At 36.4% G+C, this 21,518-nt stretch overlaps 1 protein-coding gene across 2 annotated transcripts in view; it reads right to left on the reverse strand.

Annotated features, from left to right (window-relative positions):
* Nucleotides 1-19,702, reverse strand: part of WDR41 (WD repeat domain 41) — a 41,623-nt gene extending 21,921 nt beyond the window's left edge. The window contains exons 1-5 of one of the 2 annotated variants that reach the window (XM_047730028.1): nucleotides 19,368-19,701; nucleotides 16,441-16,556; nucleotides 6,306-6,354; nucleotides 4,898-5,029; nucleotides 1,909-1,971 (exon numbers count right to left, since the gene is read on the reverse strand). In XM_047730028.1, the coding sequence (XP_047585984.1) occupies nucleotides 1,909-1,971; nucleotides 4,898-5,029; nucleotides 6,306-6,354; nucleotides 16,441-16,556; nucleotides 19,368-19,418 (411 nt within the window). In that variant the 5' untranslated portion in view covers nucleotides 19,419-19,701. Of the gene's footprint in view, nucleotides 1-1,908; nucleotides 1,972-4,897; nucleotides 5,030-6,305; nucleotides 6,355-16,440; nucleotides 16,557-19,367 lie in introns of both variants that reach the window. The other variant, XM_047730029.1, reaches the window with a different exon arrangement.
* Between the last annotated feature and the right edge of the window lie 1,816 nt (nucleotides 19,703-21,518).

Raw genomic sequence — 21,518 nt, forward strand, 5'->3', positions numbered from 1 at the left:
GTAATCATTTTAAAATTTTCATTAATAACGTCAACTGCCTTCTAGGAATATCATCAACTTATACTCTCAACAGCAAAAAAAAATGCCAACTTCATCCTTTCCTTGCTAATACGAACAATTATAAAAATTTTAATAACTCAAAAAATAATAGTATTTCTTATATTTATTAGGAATCTGATTTTCATAAATTATCTCTTCAAGGAGAACTGAATCCCTGAAATAAGGTGAGTGAAATGCTATTTTTCACAGTGTCTTATATTAAACATAATCATAGCAGGAGTAAAAACAACCATTGAGCTAACATTACAGTAAAACCTCTTCAAAAAGTACTTTCACGGGCGCCTGGGTGGCTCAGTGGGTTAAGCCGCTGCCTTCGGCTCAGGTCATGATCTCAGGGTCCTGGGATCGAGTCCCACATCGGGCTCTCTGCTCAGCAAGAAGCCTGCTTCCCTCTCTCTCTCTCTCTGCCTGCCTCTCCGTCTACTTGTGATCTCTCTCTGTCAAATAAATAAATAAAATCTTTAAAAAAAAAAAAAAAAGTACTTTCACCACACTGGAATAAGATACCTCTTAATGATCAGTTCCTATAAACAGTTCACCAAAGGAATTTGTCCAAAATACAACAAACTTTTTCTTCTGAATATTCTCTATTCCTTCAGTTCATGTATTTTCATTTGAAACCTTATGACCTCTATCAAACGGCAGGGATATTTCTTAAGGAATTTTTAAAAAGCACCCTTTCAGATCAAATAAAGCCTTGAAATTCTCATCAAATCAATACTTCATTAACTTGCTCAAATACAGTCCATGGTTAAATTGGATACAAGTATTTCTGGACACTTTCTTCTCCTCAGAAACTCTACTAAATTGATAATAAGAAGAGCAATAGTAGCACGAGATGGCTACCACAGATGATGCCTTTTTTTTTTTTTTTTTTTTTCAGATGATGCCTTTTAAGAAAAAAATCAAATACCTTGATTACTGGCACAAAGCAATTCTTTTAACATTAAAAAAAATTGTTAGCTCCAATGTAAAGATAAATTATCCTTAAAACATATAAGGAAACATCACATTTTACAAGACCAGTTCCTCAAACTTGCTGACAATATTGAAAAAGAGTGGCATTTTCTAAGAACATCTGAGGTAACTTCTGTAGGAATCAAAGTAACAAGGTCCTCTCCAACATGGGGCAGGATTTGTGTCATGTGATAAGCCCCAATTAATATTTGTTTGTAAAATGAAAGGAATTAATAGTAGCAGCCTATCAGCCACATAACATTTCTCTGGAACTAAGTAATTCATTTGTCTCATCCTCATGACCGTATAAAAAGCAGAGACTGAGGGACAAATAAATCCATGTTTTTAGTTCAAAATACAAAAAACAAAACGAAACAAAACAAAACAAAAAAGACTAGCTATTGGAATAGTCATTCTGCAAGTAACACATCTTCCTAAAATTACCTACAAGAAACATACTAGGTACTATCCTTTTCCTTATGTTGTTATATATTCACCCCTAGATCTAATTTAAAGTTCAAACATTCTAACATTTAATACAGAAGCTCTCAAAAATCCAGTCTTAGGGGCGCCTGGGTGGCTCAGTGGGTTAAAGCCTCTGCCTTCGGCTCAGGTCAGGATCCCAGGGTAGGCTCTCTGCTCAGCGGGGAGCCTGCTTCCCTTCCTCTCTCTCTGCCTGCCTCTCTGCCTAATTGTGATCTCTATCAAATAAATTAAATCTTTAAAAAAAAAAATTAGAAAAAAAAATCCAGTCTTAGAACAATCAAATGACTGTAGGTATGTGTGAAAGAAATAATTCCTAAAACCAACAAAAGTAATTTCATATAACTTATTAAACATTTTTTCTGAAACAAAAACATTATTACCAGTAGATAACGCACAAGATTTTACCTTTACAGTAGACTGGAAGCTGGATACTTTCCGAACCTGTCTGCCGGTATCACAATCCCATAAGTAAACTTATGTTAAGAAATAATTTCTAAACAAAAGGTTAAAATCTCAGGAGATAAGTTTTCTAATAATTAAATTATGAATGTTACACACTCAGGTAGAAAAATCTTGAAGTAAAGCATAAAATATTTATCATTTATACTATTACTAAAATTAAATCATATAGTAAGTTATCAACTCAGCATAGCAAGCTTACAATCTAAAATAAGTTTGAGGCAAATTTTACTATCAAACTATGTGAAAATGTCAACAAAATGAGTGCTCTGAATACTGAGTATTTACAGGCATTAAATATTTTTACAAGTGTTTAAATTTTAAGACTTACTCTCTAAAACTGTCCACCATAATCTAATAAACATTGAACGATGTATTTATACCCAAAACTGTCAACTCCATTAATTCTCACTTGAAAGCTCCTCAACATGCATGGCATGATTTACTACTATTCTACTAATTCAAAGAACCCTGTCACAGTGTATTACTTGTAAACATATTTAAAACCATTAAAGGACCTCCATTAAGTGTCCGAGGTTAGTCTGACTTAAGGAGCATAACAATTTTCCAACTTTTCACCCCATTTCCTAAGGTAACATATACATTTTACAGCATCTTTGGGCACACATTTATAACATGCAGACAAATATATATACATATATACATGTGTGTGTATATATATATATATATATATATACACACACGCACACATACACACACACACGTAAATGAATGGAGTTAAGACTCACTTGACAAAAATTAAAAATTTATCTTCAACATTTAACTAATAAATTTTATTAATAGTGGAGGCTCAAGCAGCCTGGAATTATTTTTAACAAGAAAATCAGTGAAGAAAATGTCTCTATACCATCATTTTTTTTTTTTTTTAAAGATTTTATTTATTTATTTGACAGAGAGAGATCACAAGCAGGCAGAGAGGCAGGTAGAGAGAGAGGAGGAAGCAGGCTCCCTGCAGAGCAGAGAGCCCGATGCGGGGCTCGATCCCAGGACCCTGAGATCATGACCTGAGCCGAAGGCAGCGGCTTAACCCACTGAGCCACCCAGGCGCCCCTCTATACCATCATTTTAAAGTGAAGTTCATATTGACACTGTCTCAACTACTCATCTCCATACTATAACAGCCACTTAATAATTGCCTCTAAGATTATAGTAGCTTAGAAATGGTCTAATAAAAACAAAGTATTTTAAATTCTGTTTTTGTAGATTATACTGATACTGAAAACAAAGTTTAGACCCTAACATAATATTTGTCTCAATGGAACAGTAGTAATAAAGTTACTCTGACTCAAACCTATGTAATATTGCTTATGCAACACTGTCATCACAAAATACACTTACCGCCTGTAAGTCTTACCTTGAAATTTTTTCACCTATTAGCAATCTGTCTAGAAATCACTTGAGCTAATGAGCTCATTTAAAGTGCGTTATGGGGCACCTGGATGGCTCAGTCAGTTAATCATCTGCCTTCAGTCAGGTCACGGGATTGAGCCCCTGGTCAGGCTCCCTGCTCATCAGGGGAGTCTGCTTTTCCCTCTCTTTCCACCCCTCACTCCTTCTCATGGTAAGGCTTGCATGCATTCGCTCACTCACACTAATAAATAAATAAAATCTTTCAAAAAAATAAAGTGCATAATAAGCTCTGTCTTGGTTCTGAAGAAGCCCAGGAAACACCTACTCCTCTGGGCATACTCTCACTTCCTAATGCTTCAAACTATTTAAACAGAATACTCAGGTAAGCACGGACTATTTAAAGCTAATCTCTGATACCTTTTTTTATTAAAAAAAGTAAGATTGAAGTTTCCATTAAGTATTTGGCCAAGACCTTCGCAAATCTAATTCCTCATGTAAATATTAAAGGCTGAATTTGTTTAAGGAAAATATTTTATGAAGGCAGTATTATATAGTGGTTCAGAGTTCTGACCCTGCAGTCAGACTGCTTGCCATCTATCCTCGAATAGCTGTATGACCTAAGACAAGTTATTTAAACTCTCTGTGCCTCTCTTTTCTTTTCTGGAAGCGAGAATAAGAATACTTATTATAAGAATTAAACACGTTATATATGTATATGGAATATATGTAAAAACCTATGTAATATACGTTAAATAGAACAATGCCTAGCACACATAAGTGCTCTCTACAAAACTTTACCATTTTGTTACACGTTAAATTTTTACCTACAAGTTGGCCAGGGTGGGAGGGGGGAGTTTACTCTTTTAAAATTGTTTTTAAATACTAAATATTAAACACTGAGCAGATGGTAATTCACTTTTCTACCAAGCTCAGATGTTCAAAAGGTTCTTATGGGTTGGGGCCATTACACTTCTTTTGCTGTACAATGCTGTACAAACACAAATGTGAATTATTCTCCAGTCTAACTCATCTTTGTTTCTCTAAATTGGAAAGCAAACTGAGATAAGTAAGTACTTTTAAGCCCAAATTCTCCATTTTCTATAACTTGATGTAATAGTAACTCTGGAAAGAACAGCTTTAGTCATGGGGTTTTCATCAATAACAAGCCTTTACCTATTTCCAGTCTAATACTTTTCAGATGCCTAATACTTTTAAGAAGTGTATTATGGGGGTGCCTGGGTGGCTCAGTGGGTTAAGCCTCTGCCTTCAGCTCAGGTCATAATCCCAGGGTCCTGGGATCGAGCCCCGCATCGGGCTCTCTGCTCAGCAGAGCCTGCTTCCTCCTCTCTCTCTGCCTGCCTCTCTGCCTACTTGTGATCTCTGTCTGTCAAATAAATAAATAAGATCTTTAAAAAAAAAAAAAGTGTATTATGAAGACTAGAGCAAAATCATTTTTGCTAAAATGAATGTACAGACAAGCCCTCAAAGGCTAAAAACTAATAATGTATATACTGGCCCCTTGGGTGACTATAGCTATTTCATTTTCTTCCAGATTTAAGGATATAATAACTGTTCTATCAGCAGAAGCTGTCAAGATCAGTTGATTTTTTTCTTCACAAGCTTCCAAGGAAGGAAATGTAATAAGAGCTGTTATCTTTTGAGTGTGTCCGTTAAGTTCCAGAAGTTTTTCTCCTGTCTGAAATACCAATAAAAATTTTAATAGGCTCATATCATTTTTATACTTAAATAATCTTAAGTGACAACATTAAGAAGAATCACCATATACAAAATACATAATTCCATTTTTAATTACCTAGCTGTTACAACTTAACTTTAAGCAATCAAATAGAATCTAAACATGTACTAAACAGTGGTCATAAATAATTATTTTCTAATAGAAAATACTAATTTTTAGCATATTTTTACATGGAAATTTATTTTATTTTTTATTATGTTTTGTTAGTCACCATACAGTACAAATCATTAGTTTTTGATGTAGTGTTCCATGATACACTGTCTGCATATAATACCCAGTTACATGAAAATTTAAAGGGATATTCTTAAAACCATACCATGTAGTTTTAAGAATTGTGTAAATTAAGCATAAAAATATCAGTTACTAATCTGGGGGGAAAATAAGGAGTCTCATTACCCAAGTATTTTTATCTAAATCTCCAAAACTAAACTGTTGAAGGAAATAAAAGTTAGCATAACACCAACACTATACATATACTGTACACATCCCAGAGTAGTTCAGCCATTCATAAAGTCAGTCTCCACTCCATCTCTAACACCAGCATCTATTCCTATCTATCCAGTGTCTTCAGCTATCAGTCTCTCACTGATTTTCCCAAGTAGTAAACACATAAAGATCCAATGTAAATAAAACATAAATTGCAAACCCTTCCAAGGCTGCAGGATTTCATGAACGTGGTGAACACAATGTTAAATAGCTGCTTTAATCACTGGCAAAGCCACTGAAAAATGAGGATCTGAGAGTCAGACCAGATAACAATTAAAATAACAGGGAGAAGATAAATACTTCAAAAGAGAATAATTTGAATATCAAAAGATCAGCCTTAAAAATTTGGTGAAGCCTTAAATATTTTTGAAAAAAATTAGCCTTTTATTATATTCCTATTAAAGTCAAACATGAGAAAAATATTGTATTTATGCTATCACACAATTTTGAAATAAAAATTCTATCTCCCACAAAAATCAACACTTGATTCATTTTCAGAGTCAGTGCATAGTTGCTGAAAACTTAAATTTTGTTCAGTAAGATTAAAACTTTCCCTATTATGAAATATTGACCCCCATTTTAAATGGATTCAGGCCAAGTAGACTTTTTCAAGTATTAATTAGTTTCAGTATATTTATATACAGGTATATACCCAAATAGTGTTTATGAATGCAGACTCATCTACACAGTCCTGTCTTTATTACACAATTTACATAGAATTAATACACACCTGGGCATTCCACACAACTATAATTCCGTCATCACCAGCAGACGCAAATCTGGGTAGAGAAAAAAGGTAAAAGAATAAAATTCTTAAAATTTTCTGGTGATATTTATAGGCTAAAATTTCTAAGAATTATCAGAATTTATTAATGGTATTTTAACTAATATTAATCCTGATTAAGTTAAGCTAATTCAACAAATAATTATAGACTACCTTCTAAGTTTTATGCCAGGTATTGAGATCCAAAGATAAATAAAACCATTCACAGCATTACAATGAATCAACTGCTAAAACTCTAAGAAAGAGAGAGACCTATAAATAATCTTTAAAGTCATTCCTGGCTTTAAAAATATAATTAAACCCCGACAGATGATATGAAACCAAACTGAGGAAGAGCTTCACTGATAGGAAGTGGTATTCCAAGAGTGGAACAAAAGAATCACATCTCCAGATAAGTTCATTATTTCTATTATTTTCTCTCTAATGATTTTTTAACTACTATTTAAAGCCAAAATCTCTCTTTTGCTCCACTTGGCTCTGTCTTTTCATGTAAATACTGTGTTCTTAGTTTGGAAGCTTTGAGGGTTTTTTGTGGGTTTTGTTTTGTTTTTTAGTGGAAATACTTGAAATGCAAAATGGCAAAGGAAAGTTTACTTCCTGCCATGAAAAAAGAGCTGTGATGAACTCGGTTATAGCTTCTCTCTGCTCTTTACTTCCCATTCACTCTACATAAAGGAATAATCATACACATTTTATAGAGCAGAAGATATCCATAATACAAAGAATGCCAAGAAAAATAATTTGCTGCACACGATTACTCATCATAGTGAATGCATTATAGGAAAATCAAGAAACTATTGTTCTCAAGCAATGTCCCAACACAGCAGCATACAGCAATAACACCATGTCAAGTAATTTATTAATAACGTAGTACATAAGTTTGTTAATGATTCTTTAACGAATCAAAATTGATCCAAAGTTCTTCCCATATCACTTTCATTCACTGAAATTCTAACATTTGTTTTTTGAAAAGGATGGAAAGAAATGGTATCATAGAAAGCCAGCTATGAACTATGCCTACCTGGCCCCTTATAGTTAACAACCATAAGTAATGATAATCCACTGGCAGCCATGACATTTAAGAAACGTGTTCTTCCTTGCAAGACTGTTAGTGGGTTTCATAAGATCTGGGTATGTCTTGAATGTCATTACAGGAAACATACAAGTCTATCACTGGGGAATTGATACACTAAGACAATAAAAGTTACTTTGTTACTGAGAGTATCAGGAAATTCTAATCAATTTTACCACTATCTGAGATCCATAAAATCTCACTACTTCAGTCATGTGACAATTTCTTTAAAACTCCAAACTGAGCTTCAAGTTCTAATTTCTCATGCTCAGTTTCAGAGTCCCATAAATAACTGTCGTCTTCACTGGCTCTGATAATTCCCATACTCATTTCAGTACTCATTTCTAAATCCTTCAATTATAGCTCCTATTATAGGAGCTAAGAAATTATTTAGGAGACGGGAAACTGGTCAAACACAACCTCACCAAAGTCTGTTAACAATTTTTTAAATATAGAACTACCTATCCTTTTAATGGAAGGACCTTTAGAACTTCCTAGGTAACTAGTAAGAAATCACATGCAGAATTTTTTTTTAAATCCATGCCTAACATTCTTATTTCAAAATGAAGTATATAAAAAATCTGGAAATTAAAGAAAAAACAATCATTTTTAAATTAAAAATACAATTTCTTATTTAATAACACACATTTTTCTGAATCAAAATACTAAACAATGCCCAAGTACCAAAAATAGTTGCTGGATGTCAATGTTTAATAGCTTATGTTTCTAGGCCTATTGATTTCTTTTTATTTGTATAGTGATGGTGGCGAGGCAGGACTCAAGATCTTAAGTTTTCTTTGGTATAAAACATCAATTTCTATTGATTCTCAAAACTCTTATAATTGCTTTTCTCCCTTATAGAAGACTGCAGGTTTAAAATACATACTCTTTTCTAACCCTGATTTTTAACTTCTCATTATTGTTTTATCATGTCTGAATCTCATGAGTTCACAATGAGAGACAACTGAACGGTTGAGAGTTAAGAAATGAGATATAGAGCATTTCGCCTCAAACTTTAATTCAATCAGTAGTGAACAAAAGTTAAATCTAAACAATGCTCAATAGTAATGCATGAAATCACAGCCAATTTTTTATTGCTCACAGGTCAATTACCCAGTTGGTGGATATTCAGGCCTTTCAATTTTCTTATATAGTCTATTGCTGCCTTTTTCTTTCTTTCTTTCTTTTTTTTTTTTTTGCCATTTCAGTATTTATTATTACCTCCTCTAAAGAAAAAACATGAAGCTTAGAAATGCAAATCAATATAACTTTGCTACATATTAGTATCTCCCATAAAATAATGAATAAAGGGCTAGGAGATCATTTGCAAATTACAATTATCCATGCTATTAGGATGGATAATTGAAAACTAGCTACACTTTATCAGTTTATCTTAAACTATAATCAGTTCATCCTAATCAGTCAAGCACACACTTCAGCCACCTGCAAATCAGAAATGAAAATTCAACCCAAGAATTCCTAATAGTAAGATACACTGTAATTGCTAAAAAGAAGTAATGAACTACAAAAAAGGAGTAATTAAAATGCCAGTAAGGTTTAAACTATTCAGTGGAAGGAAGAACTGTGGCTGTACTGCATTAAAATTACATATAATAATTTTTTAAAACATTCTAAATTCATAGACTCCAAAGATTCAAATCTATAGTTACGGTTTTAAGAGAAATGCTTCCTTCCTAATTAGTATAAAATGTATTTAGTAAGATTCATGCTGGGTGACAAGGAAATGTCAAGATCAATTATATGTGGTTCTTGCTTCAAAATCTTAAAATTCAGCGACTGTTTAAAAATGTACTGATGTATATTTGATAATACATATTTGATACTGAAAGTAAAGCTCAAAAGAATAGTTCTTGCCAGGGCACCTGGGTGGCTCAGTGGGTTAAAGCCTCTGCCTTTCGCTCAGGTCGTGATGCCAGGGTCCTGGGATTGAGCTCCACATCAGGCTCTCTGCTCGCCAGGGAGCCTGCTTCCCCATCTCTCTCTTGCCTACTTGTGATCTCCATCAAATAAATAAATAAAAATCTTAAAAAAAATAAAAAAAGAATAGTTCTTGCCTTTAAAGAGCTCAGTCTACATTACTAAGTAATGCTATAGGGTCCAGATCACAAATCCATTGAGAATTCTCATTTGTACTCATTTCAATTTATAGAAGTCATTCCTTTTAAACATCCCAGAGAAAAGTACTCTCATTCTTGCCATCTGTGAACTGAAAAGTACAGCAAAGCTTCGCAAAGATCTATATAACACAAAATATTTTCACAAGTAATTCCTATGTCTATTACTTAAGGGCTTATCTAACAGTTCTTATTCATTTAAATTTATTTCAATTAGGTAAAGGTGCTACAGATTCACATACAACCTTAGAGGACACAATGAAAGGTACAGTCCATAAAGCTTCCTGTACTCATTATCTACCAAAAAGCACTGGAAAAATAAAAATAGAACATTATTATGGCAAGACACAAAATCCCTGAGGTTAACTAACTCCCCACCCAACCCACAAGTACTTTCTAATGCATGATGCAACTAAAATAGTATATATTTCTTACAATAAAATAGAAATGAAAAATGGTACAATATCAAAAACCCAACCAAACCAAAAAAATAGAAAACTTTCATTTCAAATAGATTTTTACTTATCTATTAAAACTACTTGAAGAAAATCAGAGAAGTATGTAGAAACTTGTAAGAGAAGCAGAAGGGAACTCGAAAGCATTTCCATGAGCCACACACATTGATGTCACCCATCCTTTCAAGAGATTTACTGGAACATCCACCAAACTTTTTTTTCTTAAGAAAAATGCATACATTAACATAACTCTAATACCCGAATGTCTAAGGTCCTTTTTTAGCTCACACACAATGAAGGTGGGATGATTCCATAGTTTTCATGGTCAATAGAAAAGGTAAACCCTTAGTAAATTCTCCCCTCCCCCAAATCACAAACAGAAAGCTAAACTACAACATCAAAGTTTACAAATACTAGAAAACCGAAACTCCCTAGGACTTCTATCAGGGGAAACCTCCATTACCTGAGCTCAAGCTTCTGTGAAAGAATTTCTACTACTAGAGAAACATCCCTGGCCTCTCTCTGCCTCACTGGTCAATGAGTGTATGAGAATGAATTAAGAATGCTCAGTTCAGACCCTGCAGGGTTTTCTCTGAGGGTTTTATCTGTTTCTATAGGGGAAACATTCTGCTCTGCCCTTATTTTTTAAGTAAGCGTACATCTGAGTGGGAAGCTTGCAGATGTCCAGGTGTGTATCAGTGATTTGAGTGAATAAGTCTACCTGACTCAAGATGAAGTATTAGAAATCACTAGGGTTATATATCAAAGCCAACATCCTTTAACTCAGCTTTTTGCCAGAAATTAGTTTTTATGTTCAGGTCCATCTGTGTGATTCCTACACCTAATATCTAAGAAAAAGTTTTATTCTGAAACTAAAATACCTTTTAAATTGGCATTATTATTTCCTCTATATCAAATATATATCATTTTTTAATTTTTTATCACAGATAACTTAAATATACATTCAAGTATACACAGTATAACAAAAATTCCAGGTATTCCTCATCTCTCTTCAATAATTAACAGCTCATGGCCAATACTGTTTCCTCTGTACACACCCAAGCACCCCCTGGAGATTACTTAGAAGTAAATCCACTAACTACATGTCATCAGTAAATATTTCAGTGTGTATCTTTTAGAACTCCTTTATATCAGGACTAAAGAAACCATTTAATTTCTTAATATCACCATGTACTCAAGAATCAAATTTCCCTGTCTCAGGATTTTTTTAAGTTTATGAGAAGCAGGATCTAAATAAAGTTCGTAATTGCAGTGTGGATTATCTCTGAAGTCTCGTCTATTCTATTCATTCCTTCTAGTTTTCTCCCTGCAATTAAACATCTGTCTCATAGAGTTCTCACAGTCTGGATTTTGCTAGCTTCCTTCCTATGCAATCATTCAACCTGCACCTTTGTCCCCTGTATTTCCGGTAAATTGATATATCTAGAGACTTAATCAGATTTAAATCTGACTTTTTGGTAGGGCCATTTCATTGGGAGTTCATATACTCCAACAGGAAATGTAATTTCTGGTAATCTTTGTTTTGTGAGCATGTGATGTTACCAACCAACAATAAACTGTCTAAATTTGTTATCAGAGGTTGCAAAATTACGATATTCCATTTTCATGATCCTTCCTAGCTTGAATTCTTCCATAAAGAGAAATTTCTTCCCATCCATTATTACTGATCCCAAGAAACAGTTTGTATAGGAAAGGCAACATACATCTTGCAGATATCCCTTCAAGAGAGGAAGCTGCCCAGCTCTGAGGAATGTGGTTAACATGCCTCCAGCTGTGTCACTTTAGGGTCCACTTCAGCTTTCAAGCCAAAGTCATACTATCTCAGTTGGCTCCTAGCCAAAAAAAATTAAACAGGGCCGTGGACCTGGAAGCACATTCCTGGATGGACCTCAGCAAACGACTAAGCAAGGCAGGGTTAAAAGCCCCATTTATTTCTATCCAACACAGAATTCCTCTAAAGAGCATTCTTTCCTCCAGAGGTCCCCACTGGGCCTAGAGAGCCTTTGTCAGAGCTGCACCACAGTCTGAAATAGCTCCCCTCGTCTAATCCTGCTTTCTCTGTTTTCCCTTCATTGATGTCTCTCTCTAATAAACCATTTGTGTGCTCAATTCCATTTTGCTATCTGTTTTGCCGGGAACTCAGGTATTAAAAAGGTCTAAATCACCTTGACTACTGATTTCTATTCTCTGAATGTTAGTGAGAAAGATAATTTTAGCTTAAGAATGTTTCCTTAAAGATGTAACATACTGTTTGTTGTCAGTGAATTACCAAACTGGCTGAGTATGTTTAGAGTCTTGTGAATGTACAGCTTCACCAGCTATCCTGGGGGCACATTCTGTTCTCCACTCTGGCATTTCATGGATCACCTGATTCTTTTCCAGTCATGATCACCATCCTACATAACCTTGTCTGTTTCCTGGAGGAGCAAGGAATGGTCAAATAAGCAACAAAGAAAACTATTCTTAAAATGTGTTATGAACTCAGTTTAGTTTAATGTGTCAAGTGCTAGAGTATTACATGCAATTTTAGCACAGTCCATTTTTTGGAAGACTCTTGCTGAGGCTTAGCCTTCTTTAGTGATCTCCCAATCAATATGACCCTCACTTCATGTTCAAAAAACAGTAAGAAGAAAAGAAAAGGCAGCTGTCTGTTAGGTTATACAGGATTTATTTGGTATCTTCAAAAACCAATCTGTGAAAATTTTCCACTCACTGATTTTAGCTGAGCCGCCAAGAAAACAAGAAAATCCTTCTGCAAAATTCTCAATAAAATGATATTATCTAAAGACCTGAAGCGTGAAACCTGGATTACTACAGCTGACCAAAACACCAGAATGTAAGGTCCACAAAAATTAAATAAAAACATAAAAAGAATAATATATATTTCTATAATTTGACCATACACAAATAATGTACACTAGCAATGGTAAAGATAATTCTAAATTATCTAAAATACTAGATTAAGAATGAAAATATAATATGAAATGAAATGAAAAATAGAAATATCTATTTAAATAAATATTCATATAGTTTGTAGATTTCTTATATCTTCTTTACCAGTAGTGACTCCTTCATGGTGGTGGTTGTTCTTTATTCAGTGCAGAATTGAATTTTTTAAAGCAAAACACACATTGAAACTTCTACAGGTCTTTGACAGGAAAACCTTGTGTCTAACTAGATATAAATTTTCAAACAATAACAGCATGAGCACAAAGAATTAAATGTGACTCATATGGTAATATCTTCACTTTATTGTAAAAGCCAAAATGCAGGTTTTTCATCTCTTTCTAGACATTCAGATTCCCTGTGATCAGTAACAAACATGGCCACAAATTATTCTCCCTTCCTGTGTCTAGCAGCATTAGCAATAGGACTTAGTCGCTTCTCCCCTCAAGAGGTAGAGTTTATTTAGCCACTTACGGAGTCTGTGCCAGCTCCTGACTCGTTCTGGCTAACGAAACAGCAGCAAACATGATACAGAGTCCTGAGAAGAGTTTTAGATCAGGGTTTGTCCTTTCGCTTGTATCAGAACTCCATGATCACTACGTGCACAGGCACTTGAGCAACCATACAGAGAAAGCCCAGTCATCCCAGCTGAGTCCAATATGAACCATCCAGCCCCAGCCAATTTACCTGTTGACCAGAGATGCATTAAGTAAACCTAAAACAAGATCAGCTGATCCCAGCACAGATGGGGGGGCGGGGGTTGAAGCCCACCCAGCTGAGCCTCACCCAATAGCTACCTTCAGTTAGTGAGCTTAGTAAACAGCAGGTTGTTTTAAACCACTACATTTGGGGTGGTATTTGAGAGAGCAATAAAGAATTGATACACTTGTCTGTAATTTTTTTACTGTTTAAAGAACATTTACTACTTCATTAAACAACTGATTTATACGGGAGCATCACTGTGGGGGAAAATGCAATTAAATATCAGCACTTGCACAATCATCATTATTCTACGAGATGGCCTTTTCTGCAGTTTCTTCTTTTGTGTAATAGAGCCAAGAGGAGATTTCACAGGACAGATAACAATGAAAATGGAATCTTAATGGTTATTCTATATAAAAAGTTAAAGAACACATCCTGAAAGTACATTGTGTATTTTTTATTTAACTTTCTCAGACAACATGATCTGAGAATTCCTTAAGACCCAAATGTTAATGATTATGGGCCAAGAAACTATTTTTTTTTAAACCTACCTAACAATTTAATATGGTAAAATAACAAACTTTAGCTGTCCAAATAGCCTCTATTTCCAGAAATGTTTAGTTTCAAAGCTCTGACTGGCTGGCTGGCTGACTAAATAATGTCTCTCAGAACATATCAACAATGAATACTACTAAAAAGGTTGAAGATTATTATACTATTGTTTACTGCTATGATTTGGCTGGATCATATGACAACAAAACAGTGCTGTAGGCTAGTAATATATATAAGAAGCAAACCTCAAGCAAAAAGATGAGGAACATATCGTTATAACATAATTTGGCTGGATTGTGTCCCCGGTTTCTAGAATGGAGCTAGGCTCCTCACACCTCATCTCAGTTTATGCAAATAAGATGATTCACGTTGGGCCCTCTAGACAATTAAAGGATATGGTCTGGCCATGTGGGAAATATGAACCCTGTAATTAGAGGGCTGTGCTTTGAGCCACAGATATTAGCCTGACCATTCAACCTGGCATTAGAGTGTGGGGACAGGGCAGGGAGAGAAGGACTGGAAATGGAGTTCAATCAGACAGCAAATGACTTAGTCATTCCTATTAATAAACCCCAGTAAAAACTCTGGATACCCAAAGCTTGAGTGAGCTTCCCTGATAGTAATATACACTGATGTCCTTAAAGGGTGACATGTTCTAAGGACACAGAAGCTTTGCATTTGAGGCCTTCCTAGACCTAGTCCTGTGCATCTCTGCACTTGGCTAATCCTGCCTGTATCCTTTATAATAAAATTGTAATCCTAAGAATAGTGTTTTCCTGAGTTCTGTCAGTGCTTCTAGTAAATATCCAATCTGAGGGCAGTGGGGATTTGTAACCAGCTGGTCAGAAGTGGGGAGTGGCCTGGCACCCCTGGACACTGCAGCTGGTGATGGAGGTGAGAGGAGTTCTGTGCAGGACTATGCCCCTAACCTGTAAAATTTGACCTAACTCCAGGTAGTGCCAGACTTGCACTGCACATGCAAAAAGCAATACCAAAGACATAAAAAAAGGCAGCAAGAAGACAAGGGTAATAGACATTAGAAGTGATGGTCAGAATTAGGAATAATCACAACAGCAGTCACTCATGTTGTCAAAATTGGAAAAAAAAATAGTATCAAGTATCAAAGGTAAAAAAGAAAATTAGAGATGAGAGTGGGAAAAATGATAGGGAAAACAGATAGGGGGTTAGGGAGTTAGGATGGTATGCAAAGCGCACACTTAATAGTCCAGGGAGTCACTGACTCAACAACTATTAATTACCTGCTACATGTAAGGCACTGTGCCAAGTACTAAGGATACCACCGTGAATAAGAAAAACATGCCTCCCCCATGAAGTTTAGATTCTAGGAAGATAAATACTAAACACAAAATTAACTCTAATTGTTTTTATGCTACATACTACTAAGCATTTAGTTGAATAAGGGCTTAATAAACAGATATAAAGATCAGTAATAAGCTAAATCTACAGTCCTAAAGCCTACATATCTCATCTCTATATGCAATTAAACACAACATTGAACATGTTTACAAGAAAGTAAACAATGCACATTTTAAAAGAATTTCCTCAATAATAGAAGATTCAGATTACTTACCTTACCTTCCACTAAAAACAGCACATTCCTGGTAGGTACTTCATAGTTAAACATTCCCTGTATTTGTTTCTCAAATTTAGGTTCACCTTAACATAACTCCCACTCAAATTCTAAATTCAGTCCCTTCCATAAAACTAACAAAAAATATTTCTAAGCACTAACAACAGAAAAAAAACCTCAAACAAGGATCACCATCAAGTCACTAGATATAACACCCTGACTTCTGGGCAAAAAATGACTTTGGCACATATTTGATAAAGATGCAGATGTCAATTTCTAGTAAATGTTAGTAATGATCAGAGTTGAAATTTTGAGAAAAGATATTATGAAGTTGTTTTTAAATATACGATTCCTGGGGCGCCTTGGTGGCTCAGTGGGTTAAAGCCTCTGCCTTCGGCTCAGGTGATGATCCCAGGGTCCTGGGATCGAGCCCCACATCGGGCTCTCTGCTTAGCAGGGAGCCTGCTTCCTCCTCTCTCTCTCTGCCTGCCTCTCTGCCTACTTGTGATGTCTGTCTGTCCAATAAATAAATAAAATCTTAAAAAAATATATGATTTCTTAAAAATTCTTCCAAAGAGTATGCAATTAGACAACTAGAGCTTCTTACCTGCATTCATCTAACTGCACCAGAAATCGTACAATATCGTGATGAGCTTTCAGTACAAGCAGTTCAGTGTAGGGGTTCTGGGTTTGTTCTTCACCTATTGTCTGTAAAGGAGATTTCTTGTATTGGAAAAAAAAAAAAAAAGAAAAAAAACAGAGAAAGAGATTAAACGATTTATTATAAAAGAACATACTGAAATAAAACTGCATGTTACTCATCTAAGAATACAAGACTTAAAAATCTGTAAGATACCATCTTCTAATACTATATACTATTTCCCCTAATATCAATTAACTACCAATTTAACATACAACATTTCTCTTACTACAAATCCACATCATGAAATTTTTCCTCTTTGTTAGAACTGATCTAAGTATCCTTTTTTTTTTTAAAAGATTTTATTTATTTATTTGACAGAGAGAGATCACAAGTAGACAGAGAGGGAGGGTAGCAGGCTCCCCGCTGAGCAGAGAGCCCGATGCGGGACTCGATCCCAGGACTCTGAAATCATGACCTGAGCCGAAGGCAGCAGCTTAACCCACTGAGCCACTCAGGTGCTCTAAGTATCCTTAAACTCAGATCATCACTCTTCAGATTGTTAACTAAAAACAATGTAAGGGGGGAAAAAATTCTCACCCTTGCTATAAATTTTAGTATTTTCAAGTCACCATAAATTTACAGAAAGGGTGAATTTTATTTTAAGAAATTACATCTCAATAAACCTCGTGACCTAAAAAAAAAAAAAAAAAAAAATCAATGGGCCAATCCAACTTAGTATTCAGAATGAGTGTTTCTCAAAACTTGACAGAAATAAACCTGCCGCTCAAAGGGTAAATATAGACTAAAACCGTACCGAAAACATGATAGGCACTCAATACGTGATTGCTGACTGAATAAACGAAAGAATGAAATCATTCAGAGTGGATAAATTCAATAAATTCATGTTTGGACAATAATATTGATAAAAGAGGGGTGCCTGGGTGGCTGAGTTAGGCCTCTGCCTTTGGCTCGGGTCCTGCGATCGAGCCCCACATTGGGCTCTCTGCTCAGTGGGGAGCCTGCTTCCCCCTTTCTCTCCGCCTGCCTCTCTGCCTACTTGTGATCTCTGTCAAATAAAGAAATAAAATCTTAAAAAAATAATAATATTGCTAAAGATAATTACTAACATTTACAGAGTATTAGGTCACTCACTGCCCATATGCCAGACACTGTGCAAAGCACATATTGCATATAATTCACTCAACTATTCTGTAAGGTAGGTCTGATTAACCCCCTTTCTGTAGTCAAACCCAGTACCATTTCATGATAAGTGGTTCTTTACCTCTGAACTGCAATTTCTCCAACTTGCCATTATTGAGATTTTGGACCGGGTAATTTTTTGCTGTTGAGGACTATCCTATGCACTGTAGGATATTCAACAGTATGTCTAGTTTCTACATACCAGATGCTAACAGAAATCTAATCTCCCCATCCTGAAAATCAAAAATGTTTCCAGACATAGCCAAATATGCCTTAAGGGCAAAATCATCCCAGCAGAGAAACAATGCATCAATGAAGGAAAATCAATGGTTCTGACAAAGTACAAATTGTATAACCTAACATGCATAAACGTTTTCCACAAAAAATCACCCCCAGGGGCGCCTGGGTGGCTCAGTGGGCTAAAGCCTCTGCCTTCGGCTCAGGTCAAGATCTCAGAGTCCTGGAATCAAGCCCCGCATTGGGCTCTCTGCTGGGCAAGGAGCCTGCTTCCCCCCAACCTCTCTGCCTGCCTGTCTACTTGTGATCTCTGTCAAATAAATAAAATAAATAAAATTTTTTTAAAAATCACCCCCAAAGCAGTGGGTGCTTTTAACTTATCCCATCTCACCTCTACTGGTGGCTCTGATGAAAAAAGCAAAAGTGAGAAATTTGAAAATTGTGTACTACTTCCCTCAAATGAAAGTTTACTGTCCATGGCAGAATTAATGAAATTATGTGACTAATCAAGTAATCGGGTGAATACAGAATCATCATGTCACATATATCATTATCTATGACTATTCCTGAATGTTTAAGATTCCAGCCTATCTGAAATGAACCTATATGAAATATTTTTTTAATAGACAGTAAGCCTCCACTGCAAAGCTATAAGGAAGTTAAAAGTGAGAAATAAGACTGCTGACTCACAACCCCAAGTTTTTATTTTTAACCATCAAAATAACTATTTCCTACGAGACATAAAAGGGAATCCAAGTACAAATTCTAATTCCTGGGTGGCATCTGAAATAAATTCCAGACCTCAATCCTTTTAAAATTCCAAAATTATTTTATTCTCAATATTTCAAATGTAAATTACAGTCAATCCAATTATTCAGTCCATGAAGAAAGCGTGACTATGGAACCAAAAAATAGGAGTTAATTACAAAATCATTTTCTTGACTTTGAAGCAAATTATTAATTTTTTAAAATAATTTTATATTTTTGTTGAATAATCAAATAGATTTTCTATTCCCTGAGCAAGCATCAGTCTACGTTGGGAAGTGACACCAATTCTAATAAACTAAAAAGGTGCAGTCACCACTTGTTGGTAGTTAAGTCAGATACTTTCATAACTGAAATGACGCTAGTTTAAGTACGGAGAAGACTAGTCCTTGAGCCTGTTGTTGAATCATAACAGCTTCAGTTTCCTCCTTTTTGAAAAGGCGATATTTACTTCCCAGGTTTTAGGAGAATTAGTTCAGATTAGCTACAAGCAGAGCGTGCCCCACCCACCCCGAAGCCCCCTTCGCCCTCCCTCCCGCGCCAACCACGCCCTCGACGCCCTCCGAACACGCAGGCTCCGCCTCTGCATGGGTCTCCGGCGTCTGAACCCGGAGTAGGGCTAAGACAGAAGCCACCGCTCAGGGAAGCTCGGCCTCTACCAGGGCAGGCAGGATCGCCTGGGGGTTTACCTCCGCCAGTCCCTGAGGTTCTCGGCCTCCCCCGATCAGCCATCGCAACATCCGCGCAGTGGTACAAACTCGCAGGGCCCAGGCCCCAGTCAGCCCGAACTCAGCGCCGGGCTCAGCCTCCCCCTGCCTCCGGGACTGCAGCGCAATGTAGACACAAATACTTGCCGCCCGATTTGCCCAAGAAACGATTAAGTACAAGGCCGAGCCAGAGAAAAGGAATATTTTTGTCCCCAAAGCACTGCCGTACTCAGCCAGAGAGGTTTGGTTTGAGGCAGCCACCAGGAAAACAGCAGCTGAAATCTAGAGCGGCGCGGGAGGGGGGGGTGGGGGGGGACGGTTCAGAAACGCGCGCAGTACCCAGTGAGCATGCGCAGGGGCTCGCCTAATTTGTGCTCTGAGCTTAGTTAGCTTCAGCGGCCCCTGGTGGACATGTGTAGCACAGCACTTAAAGCCCAGAAAGCAACCAGCACCAATAGTCCCCTCCTTTTTTGTTGGCTTTTGACCTTCACTTGGCTGGGAGACGGGAAAACCACCACCGACCAGCACCAGTTTCCTAAAGAACTGACTGGAGAAGGTAAACTGCAGTATATTCTGCATACAAACTAATCCAGTAGAACATGTGTACACCAGAATAAATCTGGCCAACATTTATTGTGTACTGTAAAAAAGGTATTTTGCTAAGAAAGGCTTTACATAAATGCTAATGGTAACTCTATAGTCCCTATTCTATAAAAGCAAAAAACAAAAAACTCAAAGCTCTGAAAGATTAGTCTTAGGCTAAGAGCTTGAAAGTGACTACACTGAGAATGGAATACAATCTCCCCACTCCAAAACTGCTCTTGACTGTGTGCTATAATGTTTACCCCAGAATCTCCTTAAATAAGAGAAAGCACTTTATATCCTCTACTATGACTACTAGATTGTCTTAGGCAGTCAAAGGTTTGTGATCCTCCACTCCAGCTGCCTATCAGAATAATGCAGGTAGTTCTTTGAAAAATACATATTCCTGGCTCCCACTCCTTACTAAAACAATCTCTATGGTAAAACATAGGAATTCGAGTTGGGGAAAGTTTTTTGGGAGATTCTGATGAATAGCAAGGTTTGAGAATCACTGGTGTAGGGACTACTTATACTTAAATCTACAAAAGTTCATACATTACGTCTATACTTAAGTCTACAAAAGTTCATACATATATCTGCATATGTGATTATTAGGTTCAAATGAGGGTCCTGGCAGATTCTCTTACAGAGAATCTAGCCAACTGTTCTACCCAATGTATTAATTCAACAAATATGTGCTGGGTACAGATGCCCTGAGATTCAAAAAAATCAATAAAATTGCTGCTCTCTAGGATCAAAGCAGAATGTACTGAACACCACTAATAGAGGGCCATACACTCTACTTAAAGGTGTATTAGTTAAGAGCAACTGCTCAATCTAACTCCAGGCCCTGGAGAACTGGGATCTCCTGTGATTCATCTTTGTATTCATTTTAAGTACACTTGACAAAGGAACATTCCCAAGAGTCAGGAAAAGATTGCTTTCAGTATGTGAGCCCCAAATTGTAGTCTGCATACAACTGAAGATAGACCAAAATAGAGATGGCCCAGCCCCTAGAAAAGGGGTTTCTTAAGTGAAACAAAACCCAGACATACCAGGATTTTGGTCCTAGAAGGTCCATGTTCAAGTGAGGCAACATGGTCACCCAGGTAGTCTACATTTTACCTTTCTGATTTACCACATTCTTTGTGGGTGGGCGGGTGTGGGGGGCTGGGAGGTTGTCCTACTGCCTCATTAGTCTGATCTAAAGAACATTCTTCTAGTCTCTAAAGCAATGGCTCAGGAGTGAAGACTTCCTCCTTTGGTTCCTTTCAGGACAGCTGAGAAAGAACTTCATAAAAGATTATATGAGATTGATCCAGAGAGGCTGGAGGAGCAGGAAGCACCAGGAATCCCTTTCTCTATCTACACAACAACTGTACTGGCAGGAACTGTATTAACCATCTTGCAGCTTTTATTTAAAAGCTTGCAGCTTTCAATGGAAATCTTGGCGATCAGGGAGTCTGGCCACCATTGTTTTAACCCCTATTGACTGGAGCTGCTTCCAGAACATTTGAAAGAATGACACATGTTTGGGTTTCTGCCCTGCCC

Source organism: Lutra lutra, chromosome 5 (genome assembly GCF_902655055.1).
Source record: "Lutra lutra chromosome 5, mLutLut1.2, whole genome shotgun sequence".
Taxonomy (NCBI): domain Eukaryota; kingdom Metazoa; phylum Chordata; class Mammalia; order Carnivora; family Mustelidae; genus Lutra; species Lutra lutra.